At 45.5% G+C, this 11,120-nt stretch overlaps 1 protein-coding gene across 1 annotated transcript in view; it reads left to right on the top strand.

Moving 5' to 3' along the window:
- Nucleotides 1–86: 86 nt before the first annotated feature.
- The window catches only part of hmcn2 (hemicentin 2), a gene marked incomplete at its 5' end in the record, with an annotated part of 44,266 nt that continues 33,232 nt past the window's right edge, over nt 87–11,120 (top strand). The window contains 15 exons of the mRNA XM_079162055.1: nt 87–345; nt 1,965–2,035; nt 2,441–2,599; nt 3,119–3,241; nt 6,783–6,954; nt 7,071–7,177; nt 7,266–7,386; nt 7,482–7,745; nt 7,863–8,007; nt 8,467–8,588; nt 8,844–9,116; nt 9,548–9,689; nt 9,981–10,108; nt 10,754–10,867; nt 10,959–11,117. Of these exons, the coding sequence (XP_079018181.1) occupies nt 87–345; nt 1,965–2,035; nt 2,441–2,599; nt 3,119–3,241; nt 6,783–6,954; nt 7,071–7,177; nt 7,266–7,386; nt 7,482–7,745; nt 7,863–8,007; nt 8,467–8,588; nt 8,844–9,116; nt 9,548–9,689; nt 9,981–10,108; nt 10,754–10,867; nt 10,959–11,117 (2,359 nt within the window). The remainder of the gene's footprint in view (nt 346–1,964; nt 2,036–2,440; nt 2,600–3,118; nt 3,242–6,782; nt 6,955–7,070; nt 7,178–7,265; nt 7,387–7,481; nt 7,746–7,862; nt 8,008–8,466; nt 8,589–8,843; nt 9,117–9,547; nt 9,690–9,980; nt 10,109–10,753; nt 10,868–10,958; nt 11,118–11,120) is intronic.

Below are 11,120 nucleotides of genomic sequence, written 5' to 3'. Positions count from 1 at the left end.
TTTAAAAAGTTTACAAAACTTTTTTTTACTTTTTTTATGTGATTCGCCTTATTCCGGCAGACAGATGCAGTAAGTCGATAAACAAAATGACCGGTGTCTTATTAAAGTGCCTAGTCTTGGCGCTGTGTATCGGCGCGCACAGGCTCTTGGCAGTCCCCCGGGCTGAGGAGGATGATGGATCCGGTGACAGCGCCTCGACCCTGGCCTTTGTGTTCGATGTTACCGGCTCCATGTACGACGATCTAAAACAGGTGATAGACGGCGCCTCACGGATCCTGGAGAAGACCCTCAACCGGAGGACCAGACCCATCAAAAACTTTGTCCTGGTCCCCTTCCATGACCCAGGTACTTTTTTAACCAAACACACTTTGTTCTCAAAATAATCAGCCGCACAGTAGGCACCTATTGCTGTAAGTGTTTAATCTTGATTCTTAATATGTTTCTGAATAAATGCATGTAATACAGATTTTTGCTTTTCACAAATCAGCCAAGAATGGCCAAAGTGTCTTGCCAAAGGTTCAGGCAACACAGCCTGTAGCCTTCTTTTTGCATTATAAACAAACTCAGCATGTAGGATACATTGCCCCTGATTCGTTTGTAGCTATCATTTATTTAGATGTACTTGAACAGATCACAGCAAACTGCAACACATTTCAGGACCTGTTACACATGTTTGCTGTTTCAGAAGCAGCACATTGCAGTCAAAGACATCAAGCAGGAGTATATACAGTATATGTGAGCTTTTAGAATGAGGAGTCTGTGGGACAGGTAAGGCTCTTCGCCCCCGGCATCTACCCTCACATGAGAAAGCTGCAGCTTGAAAATAAGAGTGCTCTAATGGGGGAGGGTGTTTGAGCACTGATGAGAAGCATATGCTGTCTGCTTGTGTGTAATTACCCCACTCACCCCACCCCTCCCTCAATTCCATCCAAGCCTCCGGAAAACCCTCGTAGCCCCCCAGTTTAGCCAGTCAGGGGGGTGTTAGGGGACTGCACTAACACCACACATTTTGTCTGTGTTTAATGTGCCCTGCCCTTGGGTACCTTGTAAACTTCCAAGATTGCAAAGAAGCCACGGTGGCTGACGAAGAAGCGTGACAGTGCTGTCAGTGTTTTACAGTCATTCATGACGAGGAGACAAGGACTTAATAAAAGCCTCCGCTGTTGGGAAATAGATGAATGAGTTAGGAATGTCATCAACTTGACGCATTGTCTGCAAGCTCAGTATCATTAGTCTCACAAAGATACTTCAGAATAGTATTTCGCAGCCGGAATAACAAGCGCAGACGCACACAGACATCATGATGCTCCACCCTACCTGATAAGGGTCTTGTCTTGACTAAAATGAAAGGCTTGTGTTTATAGACAGCAGTGTTCTATAGCTAAATCAATGCGACCTCTGTGTATTGGTTAATGTTTATTGTTCCAGTATTTGGCCCCAGAAGGCATCCAAGAAAGTGTCAGGCCCTGGCAGGTCCTTATCCATCATACTGGAGTCTGCTGCTGCTTGAAGAACACTAAAGATGCTGACTACAGCTGCAGAAAAGTGTGATCCGAACTTTGGCCAGATTGTAGTGATTTGTGTGAAAGAAAACCTGAACATTGTAATTTTGTCAGTGCAGCAATTTAGCCACTCTTGTGCTGTGTGTGATTGATATTCATGTCTCGCACGAAAGCTACATGGCATCACTCTGGTTCTGATAAAGTAGACTGTGGCTTATTTGGGCTTTTCATGCTGTAGATGCTTTGTCTCTGTTCACAGAGGCAGAACAACTGCCTCCTTTGTTCTCATATAGTTGATTTGTTTGAAGAAACATTCAGAAGAGATAGACCTAAGCCCTGACTCTATTGGGATGAATATTTTCTGCCATACGGTATTGTATTGCAACCAAAACATCTCTCTTAAGCTGACCAGATTCAATGTTGTTAGAGTCTCTTTTACGGTATACATTTCTGATCTCGCAGATATCGGCCCTGTGTCCATCACCACCGACCCAAAGAAGTTCCAGCAGGATCTGCAAGAGCTGTTTGTCCAGGTGGGAACACGTGACATGATTATTATATTGGACCTGGGACCATTGTATTGTTCCACACTAACCCAAGCTACAGCTGTGTGAACTGCCATTGCTTAAAGCAAGCCTATGTAACCTCTACCGAACAGCAGCAACTGTGGCCACAAGGGACCAATAATGTAATAACGGTATAACATAGTGAAGAGGAGAGTCATACAGTCAGCAAACCGGCTCAGGATTATCAGTTACACAGCAATATATATCTTAAGTTTGGTAACATTAGCCGCCATAGGCCACTGGTCACACCAGACCAAGTAAGGCTGTAGTGGTAAAACCCCTAAGGGAATTGAGCAAAATTGTGTTTAAAATAAGATATTTAGACTTTATTTCTTCCAGGAGTATTTGATCATGTGTGATTCTATCATCCAGGGTGGGGGTGACTGCCCCGAGATGAGCATAGGAGCCATAAAGAAAGCCTTGGAGGTTTCCCTGCCTGGATCCTTCATCTACGTGTTCACTGACGCCAGAGCCAAAGACTACCGCCTAAAGAGAGATGTTCTGCAGCTGGTGCAGCTCCGGCAATCACAGGTGCAGTCCTAGAAATTGGACCAGGCTGTGAGCGTCTCACGAATCAGGGCTGTAGAGATAATGTTGGCTGTTTACTGTCATTTATCCCACATATGAGGGAGGTTCAATACAAAAACATGTATTCAAACATTTCATTAGTGTTGTTTAACTCTCCCATACTGATCTCAATGCTGTTTAGGTGATGTTAACAGGAAAAGGGTTAAATCTGAAGGTTTAAAAACAAGTGCTGGCCCACAGAGTTTTGAGTTTCTTTGCATTTATCACACGCTGTAACAAAAGGAATACAGTGGCATGCTGGGCTAGATCTACATTCCAATGAAGCTTCCTGACGCTCAGCTAAGGAGGGGAAAGTCTCTTCAAAGTTACTTTAGTCTCAGCCTCTACATGAAGCATGACAATGAGCATTAGCGTCACTTTGGAGTCAACTGAAAAGCGAGATCATAGAAAACAAACACTGAACTGTAGTAATCCTCTTAACTCTTCCTGCCCCCTCACTCCACCCCACCCCTCCGTTCCCAGGTGGTATTTGTGCTGACTGGAGACTGTGGAGACCGCTCTCAGCCTGGCTACAGGGCATATGAGGAGATCGCTGCCACTTCCTCCGGACAAATCTTTCACCTGGACAAGCAGCAGGTCAACGAGGTAAGAGCATGACGGGGTACGTGGCAGTGCAATGGCTGTTACCTTCACCAAACCCTCATTAAATCTGTATACACATAATAAGTGTATTAGTATCAAATAAATCCTACTGATCGGACTAATATAAAGTAGAATACAGTTTACATGAATAAAGCTTATATCTCCTAATAATGAAGGGCTGCAGAAGCAGAAGAGCAACAACCCACTATTTGACCCACTGATGTAATAATAGCAATTTCATTTGGTGTAATCAAATGATTACAAAGCTGATATTAAACTTCCTGTTCATATGATACGGTTGAGTGACTGTTTTATGTTAGAAGCAGCATGTAACAGAAGCCCTGTCTAAGAAGCCAAAGACAGCAGGGCTCACTTCCTTGGCAGATGTAAAAGAAGCCAGAGTTTCCTCTGGAAGAGACACTGGTATCCTGCATGTCAACACAGGAGATGGCTGGGCAGCAGCGTTGAGCTGGGGCCAACAGCTCTGCTCACTGGTGGCCCACTGACCCTCTGAACTCAGATGTGTTTAAGTGTGTGTGGGTGTGGGTGTGGGTGTGTGTGTGTGTGTGTGTGTGTGTGTGTGTGTGTGTGTGTGTGTGTGTGTGTGTGTGTGTGTGTGTGTGTGTGTGGAGGGGGGGGGGGTCTGTTTCCTGTTAAATCATGCATGCATGTAGCTATACAATGCCGGTGTGGGGGCAGCTCGGTTCATTATCACTCCATAATACTGCCAGTTGTTTAAGGAGTGTTTGAATGTGATGTCGCTGTATTAAGGGACTAGGAGACCAAACTCACTTTTGCCCTCACACCTCCACCCCAGATGACTTTGTGCGAAAGCAGCCTTTGGCATGTTCTTAGTGTACTGTTACATGTAAACATGTGCACACTTATGAATACATTGATCTTGGATCCACATTGAATTACTGTATGCCAGTGGGTTTTTCTCGACCTGTGTGATCATAGCTCTCGGGTGGCATGCTTTTACCAAATTAATGCAAATCCTTTAATCCTTAAAAACCTCAGAAGTACTACAAATCTAACCAAAATATTCCCTCTTAAAAGCAGTTTAATAAAGTGCGGCCAAATAAAAATATACAAAATCTTTTTGCGGTCTCTGGGGGGAGAGTGGAGAGAAAACAGACTGCTTATTTGAGTCTCTAATCCCAGGATACGATCTGTCACGGCTTCCCTCGTTCCAACACAGCTGCCCAGTGGAGTTGGCTCCGAGTCCTTAAACAACAACTCATTGTCAGTTCTACATATCGCACTCTTTATGCTCTGTTAAATTTGACCGATTATGATCAACTAGAGTATCCGCTAATGAGCGTAGACGAAGCCTCGTTAATGTGCTGTCAAACTTGGACCATGCATGATCTGTGCTCTTTGTGGTAATGATGCCATCCTTAGATGATGTTTCGATGGTATGATGTTTAAGCTTCCAGATAATGTCTCCTGTGATGTCTGCTCACGGATAAACAGGGTTTTAAACATGCATGTAATGTAGATGCGGTTTATAACATAGGATATGGCCAGTGGTTGTGTGTTTCTACCTGGCAAGCTGCACATACACTCAACTCAAGTGCCTTGAAGAGTCATTTGCAACATGGCCCTTATGGTTTTCTCATTACGGGGATGCAGTATTAAGTTGAGGGGCTAGTAATGGTTGTCAGACATAAAATCCAGAAGCCCAGGCAACATTTATCCTCAGTTTGTTTTCCTGAGTGCGCTAAACAAAGGTGCCGTTTTTGGTGTAGTTGCCTCCTCTAAAATCAAGGGCCACTTGTGACGGGCAAAGCCTCGGCAGGTGTGTCGAAACTCCCAATGAGAAGAGAGCATGGGGTCCATTCACACTAATAGCCTTGATTTGTAGAGATACAATCAAGCGGTTGTGCTTAACTAGTGCACGGCCACGTTTTTGTTGAGCAGGTAAAGCACCTGGACGAGTGAGGGGAATACAGCATCACTCCAGCCTTAACAAACCCTTCTTCTCTGGCCCATCTGCCATGCTTCTATGAATAGCAGAGGGGGTCCTTCCTGTAACAGCCCTGTAAGTCTGTTTGACTGAGACACGCCAGATGAGGTTTCACAGGACTTAAGATCCTCTGCATTCCCAGTGGTCGAGACAAGGAGTGGCTGCAGAACTCAGCGTGCTCCTCTAGACCTACCACGGCCCGGACAGCAAGGCGTCCCCTCTCTGCGCTCCACTTCCTTTTATCTGTGGTCTGAGTAATGCCTACTCCTCTCTGCTCTCTTGCATAAGAAATGGACTCTATCCTGAGGCAGATGTAGGTCACTTCTTCGCAGTTTCCTGCTCTGCTGGTGATGTCTGCACATGTGGCAGGCATTACAGCTGTTTCCAGTTGTAAAATGGCGAGAGGAACCAGCTGCTGTCAGCAGCCAGTCAACCTGATAGACAAAAAGCGGAGGGCTGATAATTAAGTCTTTCCTTGTTTGAGTTTTTGTTCGTTTTTGTAAATGTCTTAAAATGTGTTGCCTTTGGCTCCGTCTCCAAAGGCCCACTAAAGAAATGTTTCCAGTTTGTTCCAGCTCAGCCATAATGCCTTTCCATATGAAGTCAAAACAAATACTAGACAGCAGTTGCTTGTTAAGCATTTGGAAGATGGAAGACTTTTGGTCTAGTGCGGCCTCTGTAATGAAACTCTTCAAAATACCGGTGGGCTTTTCTGCTTCTGTTTTCATTTTAGAGAAACAAAAGGAAAACTGTATTCATACTCACACCATGGTAACGATTATACCAAGAAGGTCAAGCACCTGTCAAAACTGAAATTCTATACTGTCTGATATTTCCCTGGAGAGCCTCTGAAAGACATTATAGTCTATGTCATGATTGTTTTTGCCATTAAAAATAATCAAACTGTCCACTGTTATTTCAGAGTTTGGGTAATCTTTGCTCTGCGTTTTGGAATGACTCATTTATGAGGTGAATCTCCTGTAATCCTAATGTGTTGGTGTTTGGCCTCATCGGGCTTCTTAAGTTTTATTCGATTCCACAGAAGAGCTGTGAAACAGCCAGCCGTTTCTGTCCATAAATGATCCAACACATTAGTCAGGTTCATGCTGTGGAATACACAGTTAAAGTGTATTTCTAAAACAAAGGCACCACTGCTTTCTATTCTGAGGAACAAGCCTCATGATTCATGAAAGCTGTGTTGCAGGAGAGGGATTGCTGCCTGACAGACTTCCACAGTGAGAGACAGTCCTCTGGGAATACATGCTTGAGAGTGCAGAAAACTGTATGTTATCAGTTTGACAGTTGAGCTGTTTCACTTTTCCTTTGTTTAGGCAAAATCCCTCAGAGGAATACTTTTGCGATGAAAGAATAGTCCGAAGACAAAGTGCAGCCTGCTGCTCGAGCAGGGAAGGGTTTGGTGGGGGGGAGGCACAAGTGCGTCCTTCCTGTCCTCTTCCTGTCTTTAAGTTGAGAGGCGATCCCCGACAGTTTGCATTTGATGGATCCCAGCCTCACCCAGCGATGAAAGTGTCTCCTCCAGAGTGACATGTCGCTCTGTTTTTCTCTTGCTGTCAGGTTTTAAAGTGGGTAGAGGAGACGGTTCAAGCCATGAAAGTCCACCTGCTGTCCTCCAACCATGACAGTGCCCAGGAGAACAAATGGGAAGTGCCCTTCGACCCCAGCCTTCGAGAGGTCACCGTGTCACTCAGTGGACCAGCACCACAAATCGAACTCAGAGATCCTTTCGGTAGACAACCCATTATTACTGTTTTCTTTCTTGCTATAGTGATTAACAATATTTTCAGTGCACCCAAACAAGAGAAGATAATCTTACGTTGAAAAGCTCCTGTTCTTGTGTTGTAGGTCGTGTAGTTGGTGAGGAGCAGGGCCTGAAAGAGCTGTTGAACATCCCCAACTCTGCTCGTGTCGTTAACCTGAAGTTTCCCAGACCTGGGGCTTGGAAACTGAAGGTACTGCTCTGCTGAAATAACCATGAATATGTTTCTTTGACTATTTCTTGACAATGGCCTAATTTAATGCTTTACTTTCTTTCTATAGGTGAGCTGCAGTGGTCGCCATACTCTGAGGGTCACAGGAGTCAGCAATCTAGACTTCCGGGCCGGCTTTTCCAGTATACCCGTTTCAGAGTTCAACCACACCAGAGGGAGGCCAATAAAAGGTGCCGAATGTGTTTCTGTTATCTTCTTTATTCTTATTTGACTGAAAACATGTGCAGACGACGACTTCACGACATGATCTGTCTTTGTCTCTCAGGACTTCCAGCCCATGTTTTGCTGAAATGTACAGGCCTGAAGCCTCCTGGTCAGCTAAGCCATGTGGAGCTCATGTCAGGCTCAAGCCGCTCCCTACGCACGATCCCCGTGCCTTTGCCCTCTGACCTCGGCCAACAAGGACTGTGGAGTCTCCCGGAGTTCCGCACCCCCTCACAGAGCTTCTTCATCAAGGTGACGGGCAAAGACGAGGAGGGCTACCGCTTCCAGAGGCTGTCCAGTGTCTCCTACACCAACATCGTTCCAGGCAAGACATCCCCCTCACTGCAGACACACCTCGCTAAAGCCACTCAGTAGTGCAGTGTCTCTCCCACCTCATCAATCTTCCTGGTGACCTTTATTCTTTGTTTCCTCCCTTGTGTAGATCCCCCTGCTGTAAGCATGCCTGATGTGGTGAAGGGCTTCTACATGCAGCCCGCTGTGATTGGCTGCTCGGTGGAGAGTGACATTCCCTACAAGCTAAGATTCACCAGAAGTGGGATTACACTGGGAGAGGAGAAGTTCTTTCAGTAAGTCTTTCCTCTGTTAGCTCAGCGCTCTCCAACATTTGGCACGTCTTCCGTATTCAGATTCCTTCAGATGCTTCAGCTTAATTCGCCCATTACCTGCTGTAAAAAGGCTAATTAGGTCACTCACTACTCTAACCAGTGAGCATGTCTGTAAAGCATTAGTGCTGCTTGTTGAGTTTTATGGGCTCATCTGTCAGGAAACATGTATACAGTCAATTTTGTAAACATTACGTATTCGATGGTGTCATCTTAAAAAAATAAACAAAGCGCCTATTCTTTCTCTGTGTTGACGCTCTGCTTTCAATTACATTCATGAAGTGATGCTGACTTGTGGTGAAAACTATTTATTGTGTGTGTGTGTGTGTGTGTGCCAGTGATGCTAATTGAATGTGATGTAAAATGAGATCTTGTTGCTATTGTCATACTCCAGTCAACGAACCAACCGTGTCTTTGTATCAGGGGTTCTGCCATGGCATCATGGGAGATTGCCCATGCGTCATCTGAGGATGAAGGCCTGTATGAGTGCATAGTGCAGAGCAGCGCAGGACAGGGACGTGCCTTAACACAGTTGACTGTTAGAGGTATGTCACACACACGTACAACAATTCAAACACACACACCTCCTGAGTCGTCTTGCCTGCATACATCACAGTCACAGCAAGGCTTTGAAATAAGTTCCAGCCATTCTTTGTCTCAGATCAGTGGCTAAAACACTGACACGATGCAAAGCATGCCAGCGCAAACGTTTGTATTTAAGAGTAAACTATTTCTGGACTGTTAGTTCATCAGTGATAACACCAGTTTGATGATTTGGTTGTGTTTCCAAACTGAAACAGAGCCTCCTCCGGTCTTGAAGCCCGCAGTGAATGCGACTTCCTCTGTGGGAGGTGTGGCTGTGCTCTCCTGCCAGGTGGAAGGCTCCATGCGCCACAACTTGACCTGGTACAGAGCAGGTCGTACCATCCGGGCCCGCGCGGGGAGGGTGAAGTTGCTGTCCGACGCGTCCCTGCAGATCAGCGAGGTGCGGACTCAGGATGCTGGGGAGTACCACTGTGTGGCCACCAATGCCCACGGAGACAGTAGAATCACCGCATGGCTTCTCGTCCCAGGTACGGCAGGAACGATACCCTGCAGGTCATCTGCTTAAAAACTTAACGCTCCGAGGGCCTCATAGCTCCTCTCTGGCCCCCATCATCTGTTTTCCATTATTGGCTTAACCTCCTCGCTGTCGGATTGAGCCACTTCCTAGTCAAAAAATGTTCATCATCAGCCAGAACTAATGCTTGTTGAAAAGTGTGGCTTCTACTGCGGGCACACTTTCAGATGTTTGTAATGGATTTTAAAAATAGCCAATTAAATGTAAAAATTCTGTACCAATGATGTCAGACATAGTAAGTGCTGGTAATTTCACTGTAGCCCACATTATTGGAAGTCTGTTGTTGTTAAACATGTAATGGGGAAGTTGTAAATTACATCATGCAGCACTGCCAAGGCCCTGAGTCATCGACAGCATTTTGCCTCTGTTTGACTCCAATTGTAGAGGCTCCTTCTGTGGTAGTTGACCCTCAGGGCCAGGCTTTCTCCCGAGGGGACGAGATCCGCCTCGTCTGCTCGGCGTCCGGCTCCCCTCCTCCCCAGCTCTTCTGGAGCCACGGAAACATGTTCCTTACTAATCAGCCGAGGTAAGGGAACTCTCTGGCCACTCAACACCTCTGGCACAGAGGACTCAGAGTCATTACATTCCACTTTAACTACATGCGTAATTGCCACATCTTGTTTGCATCACTTCGGAGATTTACATCCACTGATGTAAAATCTTTTTTCCAAACCACAAGTACTTAATATGGCTGTGTAAAATACACATTCAAAGAAATATTTCTCTCATGATACCCAAGAATAGGGTGCCGTTTTACATCTGCAAATATAATCACGAAGAGTCAACAAACATGAATTTTGTGGATTGCATGATACAGGTTGAGTCAAGACCAACATGGAGTTCTGACCATTAGAGGGGCCCTCCCAGAGGATGCTGGGGACTACACGTGTTTGGCAACCAATGAGGCTGGCACTGCCTCTCAGTCTGTGTCACTTACTTTTGCAGGTAAGTCAAGTAATTGCAACAGATGTTAAGGGTGCCATTGTGAAAAGATGCTGTTGTTGGAATGATCCTTTTTACCTTTTATTTATCATTTCTGGTAGCATTCATTTTCAGACTATTTTTTTGTCTGTGTTGTTGACTATTCTTCAGAAGCATTCGTTTTCAATCAATGTGTGAATGATATCCAGTGTGAGTTTGGCCACATGCTGCTCCGACTCACACAACAGTATATTTCTCCTCTTGTTTTGTGAGTGCTGACAGTTGTCGGCCTGAAGTTTCAGTCATGGAATGTCAGCTAGTGGTTGACAGAAACCTCAATACTGATGGACTGTGGCAGCCTCTTCCTGTGGTGTGCTGGTCTTACACACACTTTTGTCTCTGAATGTCATTTTTAACAACATTGATCTGTCAAGGCAGCGAGAGCCTTGTGAGATAGATCATCTCATCTTTTCAGCTCGGCTGTCTGCCTGTTCCATAGAGCATCTATCCCTGCTCTGTTGAGAATGTGTGTGAAATGTAAGCTTAGTTTTCTATCTTCACCTCAGGTCTATTCTGCAGCCTTTATTGATTCAAGCCAACATTACTTTGCAGTTTGAAAATTGAATGCACAATCAAATTGCTTCGTAAGCTTTCTTTTCTGTCCCCCAGAGATGCCTAGAATAACAGTGGCACAGCAGGTCGTACTCGTGTCTGTTGGTGGTGATGTTAAGCTGGAGTGCCAAGCCACAGGCATTCCCCCTCCTCTTGTCCACTGGTTTAAAGGTATGTTAAGGTTAGAAACAATGTGTACATACAAGCAAATGAGGAAATATCTACTAAGAGAGCAATGGGCTTGTTTTATGTGTGTTTCCAGGTGAGCTTGAGGTGGGCTCAGCTCCTTTCGTTGAGCAGGATGAACACCGCGGGACCCTGCACATTAAAGGGGTGCAGGAGGTCGACGCTGGTCAGTACAGCTGTGTGGCCAGCAGCTCTGCTGGAACTTCCTCTGGCACCGTCAGTCTGGAGGTTGGAGGTG

Source organism: Pholis gunnellus, assembly GCF_910591455.1.
Source record: "Pholis gunnellus genome assembly, chromosome: 6".
Classification (NCBI taxonomy): domain Eukaryota; kingdom Metazoa; phylum Chordata; class Actinopteri; order Perciformes; family Pholidae; genus Pholis; species Pholis gunnellus.
This window is presented reverse-complemented; position numbering and strand designations above follow the sequence as displayed.